This window comes from Melitaea cinxia, chromosome 21, assembly GCF_905220565.1.
Source record: "Melitaea cinxia chromosome 21, ilMelCinx1.1, whole genome shotgun sequence".
In the NCBI taxonomy this organism is placed as follows: Eukaryota; Metazoa; Arthropoda; class Insecta; order Lepidoptera; family Nymphalidae; genus Melitaea; species Melitaea cinxia.
The window spans coordinates 8,831,775-8,850,800 of NC_059414.1; the positions used below are offsets into that span (position 1 = coordinate 8,831,775).

General features: G+C 32.4%; 1 protein-coding gene across 1 annotated transcript in view; it reads right to left on the bottom strand.

The window, feature by feature from the left end:
• LOC123664294 (nuclear receptor coactivator 2-like) overlaps window positions 1-3,855 on the bottom strand; it is an 85,628-nt gene extending 81,773 nt beyond the window's left edge. The window contains exon 1 of the mRNA XM_045598885.1: window positions 3,630-3,855. Within this exon, the coding sequence (XP_045454841.1) occupies window positions 3,630-3,855 (226 nt within the window). The remainder of the gene's footprint in view (window positions 1-3,629) is intronic.
• Between the last annotated feature and the right edge of the window lie 15,171 nt (window positions 3,856-19,026).

A 19,026-nucleotide genomic window follows, 5' to 3' on the forward strand; every position in this document is an offset into this window, starting at 1 on the left:
GCGATAAGACCGCCTTTGTACATCTACCTCTGATTGTACTACTTTTGTTTGTATATTTTAATGGTGTACGATAAAGAATATTATTATAATTATTATATCGACAAGTATTATGATGTAAGTAATCGGCCAAACAGTCAATTAAATACGCATTATTAGAGATAGCTCAAAGAGTTCTTGTAGCAATTCAAGTAGTATTTTTTTAAGTAACAACTTACGTAAAAAAGAAATGATCATTTAAATTGGTATACCCAGTAAAAAGTTACGTTACACACATTAAAAAAAAAAAAATAACCGAATCGAGAACCTAATTTCGAAGTCGGTTAAAAATTAATGATATTGATCGAGTTATGTAGTGATTAAATATCTCTAAAAAGACATCTATAATTTGTAAGGATGGATGGATGGACGATTCGATAGAGATGTTCATTACTCGCCCGCGCTGAAATTATTAAATCAGTTTTAATAAAACTCGATACGCAGATAGTTGAAGACCTGGGAACTTTCTACAGATTTTGTTTTAAGTAAAAAGTTGCGTGCAACAGGAATTAACTATGTAAATAGATGATATTATCAAAGGCCTAAAATAATTTTTTAATTGTTTTAATATCTATTTAAAAAAATTTAAAAGCTTGTTTTCAAGGGATGTTACGTGCGATATAACTAATAAGACACGACAAAGTTGTAATAAACGGCACATTTAATTTACTTTTACGTCTTAAATTTTTTAAGCATTTTTGTATTAAATAAAGTATTTTAGTTTAATATTCTACTTTACATAAAATATTCTGTGGTAAAAAAATTGGAAAAAATGTTATTATTTTATTTTATGATAGAGCATAACTTACATTATTTAGAAAAGTTTTTCATAACTGCAATATATACATATACAATATTTAATTACAAAGTAAAATTAAAACTAAAAGGGAAAGCTTATCTTTATACGCTATCTAAAAATGCAAAGATCCTAACCCATGTGAACCCCCGGCGGTCAGTGGCGTGCGGCGCGGGCGTGACACCACTCTCCCAGGTTCGATTCCCGGCGGGCACTATTAGTGCCAATAACCATCAGCCGGTAGCCGGTCCAACTCGCTAATTTTCTCTAATTTTCCTATCAAAAGCGAAACCATTGTTTAAACCACGATTAAGGATAACTGTATTCGGAATCGTGAGAACATCGATATTGTTACGTAATTATCAATTTTCGGTTCGATCGGTTCAAGGCTGTGTTGGTAGCGTGCATATCGATATTTTGGTGGTACGAGTATGAAACGCGACCTTGTGATAATCCGTTAAATTGAGCTTGAAGGAAACTGAGCTAACCGATTGACGCTTGACCATTTTAGTTAGAAGGGTATAAACAACTTTATGCTATGAGACTTTTGAGATTTATGCTTTTTAAAATATACGTCTCATTCTTTACGTATATAATAAAATTACCCCTTATTAGTTTCTGTAACTTAAAGTAAAAGTAATTGAAACGTATGTATGCAAGCCTTTGTATAGCAGCTTTTAAGATTTTTAGATATTTTAATTTTTAAAGTAAATTTTTTTATGCACGCTTGACTTGAGGAATAATCTGGTGAATGCGTGACGAGATTTTTACGAAAAGTGTGATCGGGTGAGGCTAACGGAGCAAGAAAGAAAGATAGGTGCAAACACACTTGTGTATGTTTTCTTTCTTTCTTTCTCTCATAGCCAGTTACGTTTCGTATATCTAAGACACAGTGCAGGCCTATTGTGCAGCAGTTTTACTTCAGTCGTGTGGTCTAAAGCACACTCTTTTTTATAGGTCTCGCGTTTAGCGTGTATTTCAGCATATTATAATCAAATGAGCTGTAATCTATAACGAGTACATAATGTAATACACATCAGATTAGATTTTAAAGTAGTTCTGTTTTACTTAGGAAATCTATAAATAACAAGTACCGTCAAAGTTAAGAGTATTAGAATTTAAATGAATTTTATAAATTTCATATATCATTTACGTACGTAACCTTTGAATCACGACGTTAAACCTTCGTTGGCAGCTACTTACCCTAACAAACCGTGAATAAATTAATCTCTAACACGCATGGAGGGCTGTCAGCGCGTCTGTCTGTGGCCTCGTTGCCTTGATCCTTGGCTTATTTATACATATTGATATATCGTATCACACACATATATATATATGTTTATATACGTTTTAAAGTTATTTAAAATAGCAAATAAGTAAAATAATGTGAAGATCCAAATCTCCAAAAGGAACCCAATCAGGGTTATATATAAAACATATTTACATTACAAAAAAAATAACAATACTCATAAACAAATATAATTAAATCATGTATATATAACAAGAAACAAAACGATATATGGGCTAAACCGAGCGGGTCACCTATTACAAAATAAATCTTCGGATACAGTATCCGTTAGCAAAATTGAATCCGATTCAAGAAATAAACTATATCTAAAGGTAACTTTATTGTAAAGATGGGGTCGAAGGATTTATTTATGAGTTTGTAGTACAACATTATTTCTCAAGAATACCGTTCAAAGGTTGATCTTCCTAGCTGATAAGACCTAGTGCTGGCATAACCTATGGTCTTTTAATACACCATGCCTAATCATCGGATAACCTAATAGACGTATAATAGAAGCATTGAAATGATACGATAAAAACCTAGAAATTTATATATTGAGTTATTGAATAAATTAATTGAATATTCGATTGATAGAATTTTAAGTGATTTATTCGTTGAGCTTTTACTGTTTTGTATAGATGAGTGACTCACAAGTAAACTCAACAAGCAAGTCACTTTTAAGTCATCATCGAATTATACCATATTATGTGAAAGATATGTCAAAAATATAACAATAAAAGTAAAAGTATAAAAACAATGTTAAGCTCTATATATAGAGTCTATGTGACTAATTTGTAAAACATTTTTTGCACCCCGTTTATTATGTACTGCTGTTAGATCGCTATGTCCAAAAATGTTATGAAATAAATAAATCCATATAATTTAAAATCGTATACGGGAATAGCAGCTATAGATCATGACAACCAAGACACGTATTTATGTTTAGAAACTCGTAAAAGTAAAGAATTAGTAAACATTTTGAATATCATATCAAAAATTGACCGAATGTGGGTAACACAAAAATAAAATCTTAGATATTAAAAATAGCACGGTGTCGTCTCCTGTCAAAGATTTTCATTGTAATATGAAACTTTGAATAGTTACGGGTTTCTGTAAAGAGCTCACTATAGACGGCGCCACGGTTCGCTTAAACCGAAATTAAAAATTATCATATCGAAAATTTCGCTCGAGCGGGTGCATCGTTCCATAGCTTAATTGGCTAGAGCGCCGACACGGTACGTCGGAGACGCGGGTTCGAACCCCGCTGGAGCGGTCAATTTTTGATATGATATTCAAAATGTTTAGAATTCCTAATGTGGGTAACACAAAAATAAAATCTTAGATATTAAAGAATTAGTAATTAAATATATTAGTAGTTGAACTTAAGAAATAGTCAAATAAAAATACACAAGTAAGTGCCTAAAATTGTCTTGTTGTATCTTTGAATCTAATTTACCTTTATTAGAACTCTATCATAAGTATAATATAAAAAATACACAAGTAACAAACCTTGTTGAAAGTAATTCGACTTTCTCACGTAAACGCAGACGAGTGCCATCAGCTGTAGCTGCGAGAGCCTCTGTCGTGTAGACGGTGGAAGGGGGAGGAGGTCCCGAAGGTTCGCAATCTCTGCGTTGATGAGGTCGCGCCGAAGCTTGCTCGCGCCTTTTGTTGATTTGCCTTGATCGAACCTGGGAAAAATATAGAATATAAATAAGTATTCTATACATTTCATATTAGTGATTTGGATCATGATATTCCTTTTTTAATAACATTCACACACGGTCATCTTTTCCTAAGGTAAGCAACTTAAAGCTTGTGTTATAGGTCAGAGTCGGCTGCTATAACTGAATATTTTTTTTACAAATATACATAGAAATAACACATATATAAATATATGAATACAAATATTACACCCAGACTCAGGTTGGAATCAAATCCACGACCCGCGGACCAGAAAACAGGGCCACTACAAACTGCGCCAACGGCTAGGCCAAGCCATTAAAATCTTATTTATTATGTATATATTAGTTGCTATAATAATTAATCGTCCACGTTTATATATCTAACTAAAATTAAAATAAAAACGTAACAAAACCTATTAATTATATGTTTGAAATCCTTTCTTTATTTTACTTTTACAGAAAGGAAGTTTTTTTTTTGATATAATACTCATTCTATCTTACAAATCGCATGACATTCACGCTATTCTTGCTGCACATCAACGACCTGCTCAAACCCGGAACCTTTGGGTATGCAGATGGCAGCACCGTTGTCGAGGGTTACGTGTCCAACGCACGAGCGAGTGGGTCTGAGATCCAATCGCTGAGGGAAGCTATGATTCAGCGTCTGAACTTGTCCCTTAAAGCTGTCTCCGATTGGGGTGACGCAAACCTGGTCAAGTTCAACGCCTCTAAGACCCAGGCGTGTCTTTTTTCGGCAAAGCGGAGTCCTTTCCATCTGACTCCCTCTTTCCGAGGTGTGCCCGTGCCCATAACCGGCCGCCTAAAGCTTCTTGGCGTTACTTTGTCATCCACCCTCAATTTCGGCTCATACATAGAGAGAAAGGCTCAAACAGCTGCCAGAAAACTGGGCGTCCTCTCGAAGGTGAGACAGTACTTCACTCCGGAACAGCTTCTAAATTTATATCAAGCGCAAATTCGATCATGCATGGAATACTGCTCTCACTTTTGGGATGGCTCAGCCAAGTACCAGCTGGAGCTTCTCGAGTCGATTGAGAGGCGAGCCAGAGGCTCATCGGTGATAAAGCACTGGTCGCTGCAAAGCTGCAAAGCTTGCATCATCGACGGAGGGTGGCCGGCCTGTCGGTTTTTTATCGGATACACTTCGGAGAGTGTGCGCAGGAACTCCATAACCTGATTCCCCCTTCCCCTTCCATCATCGTACAACCAGACGCTCTGTGTTACGCCACCCTTATATGGTTGACATTCCCCTAATACGCACTAAGCGATTCGCTAGTACATTCTTGATCCGTACAGCCAAAGAATGGAATTCTCTACCAGCGTCTGTGTTTCCAGAAAATTATAACCTGGGGATCTTTAAGTCGCGAGTGAATAGGTTACTTCTAGGTAAGCGTGCTCCATCTTAGACCGCATTTTCACTTATCATCAGGTGAAATAGTGGTCAAACGCAAGCCTATCATTGTATAAAAAAAAAAAAAAAAAAAACATTTCATTCAATCTTTTTGTGAATCATTCTTATATTAGAATACAGAGTTTACGTATGCACGTGCAGCGAATTATAAAACTAAATAAACTTACCATCGCTTATAACTTAATTACATTTCTAAATGTTATTTCATTCAACAACACAACGATCTTAATAATTTTAAAATTATGTTTAAATAAAATAAAATATTATTACGTGTGTTTAACATACAATATGATTAAAATAAAAAAGAAACATCAAAACACACACACACACACACTTCAGCCTATCGTCACTGCTGGACATAGGCCTCCCCAAGTTCGCGCCAGACGTCCCGGTCTTCCGCAATCCTCATCCAGCCGACACCGGCAATTTTACGTAGATCGTCGGTCCAACGGGCCGGAGGACGTCCCACGGCCATCGGTCCTGCGACACAGATGACCAGCCCACTGCCACTTCAACTTGCTAATTCTGTAGGCCATGTCGGTTACTTTCGTTCTCTCGCGGATAGTCTCATTTCTAATCCTATCTTTGAGTGAAACCCCAAGCATAGTCCGTTCCATTGCACGTTGAGCGACCCTAAACTTGTGGACCAGTCCCTTCGTCAGTGTCATTAAACATTAAAACGATTTGTAACATTAGATCCATCAATCAATCATAAATTACATCAATATTGTTTGTACATAATTTAAGACATGTTACAGTTTTAAAAGGAATAATTAATAAAGTTATAACTATCTTTTATGCACTTTCAGTCAACATCGCGTGCTCTACCGATCGATAGCTTTTATCAAGTCAAGCTCTTGTAATATAAAATCTAGTCTGAACTTTTGATATCTTTAATATACCGGATACCGGTTGTGTTAACTTATACCCCATGACGTATGCTGACTAAAATAGTATTGCTTCAATCAAATGGAATGCGGTTAATTAGTTTGCAAATTGTTAGTATCTGATTTAACTGCATCTGTGTACTACGTCATCGGGAAAATTTAGTTACTATTAACGTTATACTCACAAGTATTTATTCTTGCTTGTTAATTTTTATTAATTTTACATAATTCATCCGTTAGATTTACTACTATAGCAGATACATTTATAAGAGTAAGTGCGCAGTTTGTATAAAGTAAAACAATAGATGAGTTGTTTATTGTTTTTCAATTGTGATTTGTTATCGTCACTGCTTGTGACGTCAATGCTGAAGTTTTCACTATACAACCTTGTTATTTACTGTGTGATGTATTAAACGTAAAGTAAATAACATGCTTACAAAGCTTTGTTTTTACTCAAAAACTGGTTTCTAGTAAGACTTATAAAACGATGATGAATTACAAAATTATATACTATAAAGGAGATGGATACGATTCCATACATTCTTGGGCCAAAATGTAATGAAATTAAAATGGTATAAATTAATGCATTTAAGCTTATTGATCCCTCGCTGAAAATTATGTATATTTTGGCTATCTGAGAGTGGAGTTATTAGACTTTTTGTAAAAGTGAGGTTATGTTACAATGTCTATAAAAAACCCGATCACTAAGTTCTTGTAGCATTAATGTTTGTTATATTTAGTGAAGACTGTTTGAAAACTCATTACAAATATTGATGTACACTAGAAACCATAAATAAATATCAGGAATGGACTCAGAATGCATCGGAAAACAGTAAACACGAAACGAGTGACGGACACAGTATTACTGTTAGTAAGCTGTCAAAGCTGTCATTAAAAATATGATTTATTTTAAATCGATACGAAATCGATAATCATTTTGGTTTATCAAATATTAATTGATATTTTCGATATTAATGTAACTTTATTTAAATACACGTTATTGTTTACAGCTTTAATTATGCATCTAAATATCTTGAGTTAATTAACTAGTGCAAATATATATTCTATAGAATTCTGTAATCGATTATAGTGGAATCGATACCCAAATAATTTCATGAAAACTATCTTTCTCAATTTTCTCCGCTTCTAGATTCAGAATTGAGCTGATATTTTATATTTTAAAATAAAAAAATATGACCAATTTTTTAAACAATATCTCTACTCATTACATTTTGGCCCAAAAGTCGCATTCTCCTTTAGACATTAAAAATGTTTTTACAGGAGTTTAAAAAGTTGTACAGTTCCCGTGACTACCCATCCTATGTGACTAATTAGGAACCTTCCTTAGTAGGAAACGCCTGCGGCTAACTTAAAGCCGCGGGTGTTGGCAGTGACATATTTATATCGGAATCGTGAAAAGACTAGTACAGTATATAAAAATGTATACACAATGTGACAAATAGATTTTATTAAAGAAAAAACAATAAGTATTATTATTATTTTATTTTTTATGTCACTAGGTCAGCAAACAAGCGTACCACTCACCTAATGGTAAGAGATTACCGTAGCTTATAGACGCCTGCAACACCAGAAGCATCGCAAGCGCGTTGCCGACCAAATTCCCAATCCCCCCAGGAGCTCTAGTCACCTTACTCACCAACAGGAATACAATACTGCTTGAAAATAGTATTATTTTGCTGTGATCTTTTGTAAGGTCGAGGTACTATCCCAGTCGGGCTGCTCCATACTTTGAGCAGGAAATTCCTGCTGTGCCCTACCTCAGTTAAATCAGTTAATTATTATTTATAACAACTATTATGAATACTACTGTTATTGATTTTTAATATTCTTTTCACGAGCTGCTTGGTCATTGATCGGTTGAACGGTTGTTGGGTTGTATTGTTTGTCACTGGCTGGTTTTGATACCACGAAAAGGTGACATTTTAAAATTCAAATTAGAAAGTAAAAACAGTTTTCTGCTACTTTTCATTTGTTTTTCTGGCCGCAAAAGCATTTTGCAACATTGATACGAGCACATTTGTGTTATGACAATATTGTTAACGAGTAAGTACATATATATATATTCTATTAATAGTAATAGGCATACATAATAAAAGCGTTTGACATAACATATGCTAATTAATTTATTATTAAAAAGTTTGTAATGAGCGACATTTGTCAAAAGTCCGACAGCATCGAGACATATCGACTACATCCATGAATGTATCGATTCGTTATGCTTAGAATAATCGTTTCGACAGCTTTACCATTTATAAGAAGATTTATATTGATTTTAATGGACTTCCATTACATTTATTTAGACGTTTTTATATATATTTTTATGGTTCGTAAGATTAACGTGAATATTAGTATAAAAGCAGTAAAATGTATTTATTAAGTGTTAATGCCTACGTTATTGCATACATTTTAATGTTATTCTATTTATTGAAACAATATTTAATAGACTTGTCCATCAATTTTTATTTTTACGATGGTTTTGAAAGGTTTTAAATTTAATCTTTAAATATTTATATCGAATGTTACGTAACTGATTTAGTTTGTTTGTTATATAATTAACTTGTTTACTTCACGCGTTAAATACCAGATAAAATTCTCTGAGGAATTATTTACAACTAAATATAATCTTTATAATAAAGGAACGAAATTATTTAAATAAAACGAGCGAATATTTTGCATAACAATTTTATTATAATAAAAACATCATAAAACGATTACCACAAATAGCGTTTAAACAATTACTATTAATATAAAATTGGTCACGCATTCGTTTCCTGATAATTAAACTTTTAGTTATCATCATTAAAAATGGTTCATATTCGATAATAATATAATTCTTCTACAGTTGATTTTTATTATAATTCGAATATTTAACGTGACCTTGGTGAATAATTGTACTAATTACAAAACACTTATAACACTTATGTCTAAAGGTCAATCTTTGAATTATTTTTTTAAAATTATTTCTGCTAAGTAGTTAAACCGTACAGTTTGGCTGGTACCTTTGATTTCAGATCCCATAAGTTAAAACGTAATATTTTAAATGGTTTCCCTCTATAGGCAAATATTCTAACGACATCACTACCATTTTAATTTTTTAAGTTAATTGAGTTAATATGACGCATGCATTCTTTAATTTTTTTTATTTCAATACTAATAAGCCTTTAAGCACCACTTGAGAAATGCAAACATTTATTTAATTGACTTTAGAATTAAAACAAAGTCGCTTCCCGCTATCTGTATGCTTTGGTCTTTAAAACTACGCAACGGATTTTGATGCGGTTTATATGTATGTATAATACGTGCATAATATAGTATACGAACATTGATAGTTTTTGCACCTGTGCGAAGCCAAGGCGCGTGTCGCTAGTAATTAATAAAATATGTACCTATACAGACATGTACAACTGTAATTTTGGAAGTTAAAATATTTCCTTTTCGGAACAATACTGAGGATATAACTGAGTAATGATCATGCTTGAGAAGTTAATAATTTAAGTCTTCATTTTCTGACTTTCTTAATAATTTGTAGAGGGTTCATATGGAATGAAAAATTTAGAAAATTGAAAAGTTTTAGAAAACGATTAATTATTTGAACTTCAGGCATTTGACAGTTATCAAGACAGGACGACGTCTGTCCTGTCAACTAGCATCTAGTAAAATAAATAAATATATGTAATAAATAATATAATAAGACTGGGTGTACCGAATTTGATAAACCTTTTCTTATTAGAAAGTTGGTGCTTCTTGTGTGGTACCATTTGAGTTATACCTATGAATGCGTATTTGTCGTTAACTTGTTCGTGTTTACACAAATATTTATAAAACTAGTAAAAAATATACCGAAGACAATGAAACGTTGCTTTTTTGGCTTTACGTCATTAAATTCAAAAATATACGTAAAGTAAATACAAGCAATTATCACTTACACAAACACCGTATTATACTCACGGTAAGTTTTATTAATGGTTTTTTATGAGGTAACATGTCAAGTGAAGGTAAGCAATATGAAATCTTAAAGTATAGATCAATTAATGTGCGTGTAGCCGTGACCCCACTTTTAGTGTCTGTTAAAAATTTGACCCAGTACTACCTTTTAGCTACCTGGTTCAGACGTCAATGTTTTTATGTAACCTGTTTGTTACTTCCTTTAAGGTAATTTTTTTATTTTTTATAATAATTATAATATTATTAACAATCCAAAAAAAAATGACTTTATTTATACAAAATATTATACATATTTACAATTCACAACTTAAGAACTAAATATTTACAGATAGTTTTGGTATAAATCATGTCCGCGTGGAATTGTGCCAAGAATGCTGGCAGCATTTCCCCGTTGAATCGCTATGCCGATTCTCTGGGCAAAAAATGCACCAGCCCTCTTGTCACCAGTGGAGGCAATAAGGCGAGGTGTTATCTCATTTAAAAATTAAACAAAACAACAACATTAACAATTAAAAAAAACTATATTAAAGATCGCTCGCTTTTCGCTTCAGTCTGTAATATCCCACTGCTGCACATAGGCCTCTTTCCCCATGTAGGAAAAGGATCGGAGCTTAATCGACCACGCTGCTCCAATGCGGGTTGGCTGATATATTATCTACTATGAGTAACGATCGCTATCAAGTGTATATTATAACAACCGGGACCGACGGCTTAACGTGCTCTCTGAGGCACCGTGGGGAGATCCATAAGGAGTACACAAACACCCAGACCACGGCAAACGTCTGTTTGTCCAATACAAATGTTTGTCATGTGCGGGGATCGAACCGCAACCGCCAGCGCAACAGCCACAAACCAGTGCTGTGACCGTTGCCCAAACGCGTCGTCAATGATGATACGTCTATGAAAGATGATAATCCAAAAATTAAAGCTATGTATATGCTTCCGATTTTGGGAAAGCTTATCTTCATAATGATGCATAATGATGAATTAAATATTATTCACAAAATTTACCATACTTGATAATAACGCCCATTAAAATATTTCTAAATTTTAATAAAAAATTTATATAAAATGCCTCACATGGCTTACGACTAGCCCGTTGACGCAGTTTGTAGTGACCCTGCTTTCTGCTCCGGGGGTTGTGGGTTCGATTCCTACCTCGAGTCTGGGTTTAATATATATGTATTGTTTATACGTATCTTTATCGAAAAATAATGTAGCTATACCAGTCGGCTGTTACCTATAACACAAGCATTAAGTTGCTTACTTTAGGAACAGACGACCGTGTGGGTATTGTGTAGATATTTATTTATTTATTTAAACAAGAGATAGACATAAAACTTTACAGTTTATTGGATCGACTAAAAATTAAAATGTTTTTAGTGTCGACTTTACTTTATTGAATAAACTCGTACATAAAACAAATCGTAAGTAACCATTCATTCACGACGTCCTATTGAGAGCTGTTAAACGAATGGCTTGTAATTAATAAAATTAATTCATTCATCAGACACAGTCAGAACTCGTTCGATTCAAATAATTTCTATTTACATATTGGCTTTCCCTTGCAATTAGTTTTCATAAGTCGTCACTGACTTTATGCAAATAATTTACAAGCCATCGAAATGATTTATGCTATTTTACACTAGTTTACATTTCGTCTTTGTTATTTTCTTTTTGATCTTTTTGCGTCACTTAATGTTATATTTTTTACTAAAATATACTTTTTTATTTATATGCAAAATCGGTTCATAAACGACGAAGTTATTTGCGAACACATACATCTATACAAATAAATAAAATTGAAGTGTCTGTTTGTAATATTAAAATAGCTGATTTTTAGAAATATATGTTACAAGTACATGGATGTCTACACAGTGCATATGCTAAAATGACATTTTCAAATTTTTTTCTGTCTGTCTGTCTGTTTATCCCGCCAAATCTCTGAAACGGCTGGATTGATTTTGACGGGACTTTCACTGGCAGATAGCTGATGTAGTAAGGAGTAACTTAGGCTACTTTTATTTTAGATTTTCTTTATTTATAACTCTGCGAGCTAAACAAATATTTTTTTGTTAAATTCCACGCGGACGAAGTCGCAGGCACAGCTAGTAGGTAAATAATATTGGACTGCATGTTTGTAATATTGAAATAACAGCTTTTTACTAAATGAATATGGATGTATGTATACACGGTACTTATACCAAAATAACATTTTTTACAATTTTTGTCTGTCTGTCGGTTTGTTCCGGCTAATCTCTGAAACAGCTGAGCTGATTTTGACGGGACCATGACTCGGAGATAGCTGATGTATAAAAGAGTACCTTAGGCAATTATTATATTATTCCTGAAATTTATTTATTTTATAAGTCTGCGAACTGAACAATAACTTTTTGTTAAATTCCACACGGACGAAGTCGCGGGCATAGCTTGTATATATATACGGTCGAATCGAAAAACGTCCTCCTTTTTTGTAGTGAGTTAAAAACAATATTATTTAGCTGCGATATTCTGTAAAAGGTCGAGGTACCGCCCCAGTCGGTCGGGCTGCTCGAGATTTTGAGCAGGAGATTTCCTGCTATGTCCTATTTCAGTTGTTGTCATATTTAAAAGTATTTTGCGCACATTATTAAAATATGCCTTATTACTATGTAGATGTACATTTATAATTTTAAAAATACAATTAATATTTCCTTTGTAAACTAAGAACCAAACAATCTTGTCTTTGCGTGAATTAGGAAAAAAGGCACTAAAAACAAATTTAATAAATTTATTAATCACTTATACGCAAGCATATTATTATAAACAAAGCAAGTTAAAAAAAAATACAAAGTAAACGATACCATTGCACAATGAGTGTTTTAAAGAATTCCAAACGAATAACTTAACTCCAATTTAGCATTCCCACGTTACAAAAGAAGGAAACACTTCGTAAATATGGTAATACTGAAGGCTTCAATCAGTAACATAAAGCGGCAGTATCAATGACTGACAGTATGACCACTTATTAGCTTATAAAAAACTGCACGCGATGTTTTGAATTTGAAAGCTTGCGAATGTGCGTTTTGCTTGCAATAATGTTATTTTGTTGCAAAAATGTTAATAGCTTAACAATCCACACAATTTCTTTTAATAATAGTGTTTTTTTTTACATTTTTCAGAATTTAATTTCCTTTAATACTCAATTCTAATATTAAAGACTTTGACCTTAGAAGACAGTGAATACAAATCTATTAATTTGAGTGACTAGTTGTCTTGTCATAATACCGAACCCATCCAATAGTACCTAATATACTTATATATTTTATCACTACATAATATAAAACAAAGTCGCTTCCCGCTATCTGTATGCTTAGATCTTTAAAACGCAACGGATTTTGATTCGGTTTCTATAAGTAAATAGAGTGATTCCAGAGGAAGGTTGATATGTATAATACATTTATAATATAGTAGAGGAAGACTGATAGTTTTTGCAACTGTGCGAAGCCGGGTCGAATCGCTAGTTTAAAAATAAAATCAGATTTCAAGAATTTTTGTTTTTTGATATGTTTGTGTTGTTGCGTAGCAAACTATTTGACTTAAAACTTAAATATCTTAGTATAAATAATTATCATGACATAAATTACTTTTTAAATTATAAGGTTCTAGAACGCAAATAACAATTGATCGATATTTTCTGTACGTAAAAGAAATGAAACAAATATTAGTATGCCAGCCTATACATCTTAATATGAAATTCAAAAAGCATTCAATTACGTTAACCGTATTAAATTTATCATATTCAATAGCTAAGCTTGTTTAGACGCGGTCTGACGTGGAAACCTACCAGTTTTCTCACGGTGCACGCGAGCCGCTACAAAGGCGCTCAATAATTTAGGCAATTTTCCAATATCGACCTGTCCGTGGTGCAAGTACAACTTTTAATTACGGGCTCGAATAAATAAATAATAAAAATACGGGTAGACGGTTAAAGCCATGGATTGTACCTGTTGCGCTGGCGGTTGCGGGTTCGATCCCCGCACATACCAAACATTTGTATTGGCCATACAAGTGTTTGCCGTGGTCTGGGTGTTTGCGCAGTCCTTGTGGGTCTCCCCGCCGTGCCTCGGAGAGCACGTTAAGCCGTCGGTCCCGGTTGTTATCATGTACACCTGATAGCGCGTTACCCATAGTAGGGAATATATCCGCCAACTCGCATTGGAGCAGCGTGGTGGATTAAGCTCTGATCCTTCTGCTACACGGGGAAAAGAGACCTATGCCCAGTAGTGGGATATTACAAGTTGAAGCGTTAGCGTTAAAAATACGGTTTTTTTAAGTATTTGTATAATTTAGTTGCGAACCTATTGTTAACACTTTTTATGTTATTGTGGATATCACGTTTTTTTTTTTTTCATTTCGTATCTTGGAATAATTCGTATGTAAAGTATTTATTGCTATTTTTTAAGAATTATGATTCTAAGATTAAGTTTTGATTTTAATCAATATAGGCAAGTTATTTGGAACAATAACCTATAATTATCTACTAACTAACTAACTTAAATTCGTGGTATTTTAATTTAATATAATGAAATTACTTTGAAATGTAGTCTTATATAAGAGTTATGTGTCACCTTTAACTTGTACCACCTACAAAAACCATGTATAGAAACCGCAACAGCGTATCAGCGCACTGTACAAGGCCCTTGCATTACTACCTATGGTATTCTTCTATCTTCAAACTACTCTATAAATTCTAATTGTTTGATTCAATATTTTCTTTGTTTTGTTTATTATATCTAAAGATATATGGAAACATGATTTTTGCATTTATATCTTGGTGTATGCTTCCAACTTTAAAACCACCACCAACTTCAAAAAAAGGAGGAGGTTCTCAATTCGACTGTGCTTTTTTATATATGTTATCTCCTTAATTTGCTAGGTGTACCGATTTTGATGATTCCTTTTTTAATCGAAAGCTAGTGCTTGTAATATTGTCCCTTTTATTGTATGTCGAAAAAGCGAAAACGCTTACACAGCCAAGTTTTGTAGAATCGACGAATACTAATGGACGTAGAAATATTAGTTTGTATTTTTTTTCCATCAAACATTTTATACTCCTGTAATGTACACACCATCACATGTTGCATTTACTTCACATACTTCTTTATAAAGAGTTGATTATGATAGCTCAGTCTAACAATCGGCTTGGAAAGTGCGCTAAACGGAGCCTGGAGCAAGCAATTTCCTCGTTGGAATTCTAGTCATAATAAGTGAGATCTACTCGACTTATGTTCGCCTGGTAGTTTGAAGTTAACATCATATAAAGAAACTTTACTGGTTATTGAAGGTATAAAAAAGTATTTTTTATTTAACCGTATTTTAAGTCTAAAAGGTGTTTTAAAGAATGTACCTTAGTCGATTTCGTTGGAATCATCGAAATTTTAAACAGACATGGCCCCTAAACATAAAATAAAACAGCCTGACCTATATCAGCAATTATTTTATTGATTAGCTGATACCAAATATAATTACATTAAATTACCCATTCAATTTTTCTCGGAATATTCCAAAAACAATTTACATTAGACAGTTTGAATTCTATTTATATATGACTGTAATTCAAGGTCTTATAAAAACTTACATGAAACGACAAAAACTTTGTCAGAAGTTTATAAATATTAAACGTGTGGTATTTAAAATATTTCAAGTTTATTTATTTTTTTGCCTTAGTTCGTGCAATAAGATATTTATAAAAGTTTATCAATACGATTTTGAAAATTTACAACTTTGTAAATATTTTAAAGATTATAACGAATACAAAAAAAAATGTATTGCCATTTGACGCTTCTTATCTGTAGCTTACGTTTGATAACAAGTATTCGGTAACTCATGCTTAAAAACATCTTTGTAAAAATAAAAAGTCGCGAAAAGACATTTTTAAGAACGATATTTTTACTTTAATTAAAACTTAGCAGGATTAATTTTTTTAATAAATGCTTTGGAAAAAAAGCAGAATATTTAGAAAAGTATATAAATTCTTTTGTATTTATACTCCATACTGAATACAAGTGCAAATTTTGTTTTTTTATTTTTGTCTGTTTGTATCCTAGGTCTCTTTATGTCTCTAATTCTCTATCTTGACCGCGTATCACGGTGAAACAACTGAATTAAATAAAATAAAACAAGTTTTTATGACAAATAAAAATAACATTTTACTTGCATTAGAAGCTAGACTAACGACCACGTTTGACACTGACTATATTGGGTAATGTTATTAGCAGTCAATTAACCTTCATCTGTCAGCCACTCGGGCTTAAGGCTTTTTCTCTTGTTAGATAACATAATATGTGTAATTACTAAAATTGACCATTTTTATACTTTGAGTAGTACCTATTAACCACTACATATATTTTTTAATTGGGATTAGAGATTAATTTAAAAATAATCAAATCTTAAAATAATTGTCAGAGCAATAACGGAACTTTAAATTCTACATATAAAATTCGCTATAGATCTTAAGTTAGTAAATAATCTAATATATAAAATTCTCGTGGCCCGGTGTTTGTAGTTAAACTCCTCCGAAACGGTTTGACCGATTCTCATGAAGTTTTGTGTGCATATCGGGTAGGTCTGAGAATCGACCAACATCTATTTTTTACTCCCGTAAGTTATAAGGGGGTTGAGAATGTTAATAAAATAGATGGCAAAACAACTTTTGCGGGGTCAGCTAGTTAAAATTATAATTTTCATTGGTTTTTTCCATTTAACATCGTAGTAAGGATAGTCTCTAATAATGCTATAAAGTGAAGCCTGGCATATCTGACTATATCTATGTATATTAAAAAGAAATTCATAGTCTGTGTTAGTAATGAAGGTATGTTTTTTTATTACTACTAGCTACGAACTTAGTGACGCCATTTTTGTAATATACATTTTTTTTATTGACTTTAATACAAACCTTACTACAGATAATAAAGAAAATAAATTAATTAACTATACAATTTAGTGCAGTCGTTCGTAAGTAGTGCGCTAGTTATGTAAGTATGTATATTATACACATATTTTTAGGAAATTTATTATTATTTGCACAGATTTACAATAAAAGAGAAAAAGCAATGAATGAAAGTTTATAATGAAATATAGCCACCAGCACATGTTTAACATCAATAAAGCACCAGGAGACGAGTGAAGAGCAGGGTCAGTGCACGCTCATACAATAGTCCAGTCATTAGTACGCCATTTGCATGCACTAATTATGGGGACACGGCAACTTCGGCGTTAACTTGTAGTTTCATAGTTGTTTTGGGTTGTTTGTTTTTAGCAACTCAGAAAAAGCATGAATTGTAGATTCAATGGGGATATAAGTTTAAATTTTTATATCAATTAACAAAAAATTCTTGGTTATGATATTGTAAGATTAAAAAACTTCATTTTAGTAGTAAATAAAAATAATTAAATATACATAAGAAAAAAATAATCAATATATTAAAATCGTTTGTGTAAATGTTGAAAACTGTTATCCGCTCGACTTTACTTGAAACTAGAAATACCTACTAGAGACAACACTTATATGAACACGGACAATAGTCCATTACAAAAACCTCTATAAGTAGTAAATGAGCAAGGCAGTAGGAGCAAGTATGTAATATACGTACGTATTGCTTCATATATATGTGTATGTGGTGTAAACTTATACATAGTAACTGGAATGATAACGCTTCCAATCTAATCGCATGAATCCTCAACGTCAGCTATAAACAATCTGCCTCTCATTATTCGCAATCCTTGACAGAAGTCTAACCCTTAATCGAAGATTAAAATTAGCTTTCGACTAAGGAGTGTTACACGCTAGCGACTATATATCGCGATATTTGATCAATTACTGTTTGTCACTAAATTTAATTTGACTGCAATATTTTTATATAGAATTTTTGTAAGGTAATTTGCAGTCAAATATTCAGCGAGATTGTATAGAACTAACAGTCACTTATGAACTTGGCGTCTGCAACGTCACCAAAATATCGGGAAAACAAAATGAAAATACCGGTCAAAATAAAAGTTTTCCGAATGATCGTAAAAGTATAAAAACTTACCTATATAAAACTAGTGTAGTATTTTATTAATGCATTTTCAGCAATTTTTTTTTTTTTAGTTTAATAGCCTTACATAGTGGAAATCGAATGTATGTCGGAGTCTTGTGTTTGCAGTCACCCTTTGAATTGTTGTTCGCCGGATTGTTTAACGCCGCCTCTCATACATCGCCATTGCTTTATAATTGTTTTTCACGCTCATTAGCTGTAATTGAAATAAATCTTTTGTTTGATATTTATTTTTATGTGCGCCGGTTAAAGTTATGTCGTACGGTGGACCACACAGATGCTAAACTTTATTGTTCAGAATTTTTTATACGAAATTTATTGATGATAAAATCAGATTCGAATGTAAAATTTAATAACAGGATAGAATCTATTACGATTTTATGTAAATATATTTAATAATATACTAAACTTTAACAACTTTTAATGCGCTTTATAAAAATTATTCTGTAGATAAGGGAAAAATTCTTAAAACACTAATATTTAATTATTAAAAAAACTTTGTAAAAAAAAAGTCTTATACAAGAACAAATCGACACCAGCAATTAATACTAAGCTAATTCTTAAAAGTAAACTTTACAATAGAGGCTTATAAAAGGAAAAAACGTGATACCTTTTATATTAATTAAGAAAATTATTTGAAATTTGGTATCTTTAATAGTTAATTTATTCATTGCAATATCACAATTTTTTTATTACATATAAAAATACATTTTATCAAGTTCGCATTAAAAAAACAAACTTATCGAAAAGTCGAATTGGCGTAGTATAAATTGTTGGTGTCGAAATATTTATTACTTGAAAATGGGTGAAGTAAATTGGACTGCATGTTTTTTTTTTATATTTTAGTTATCTCTACGCCAA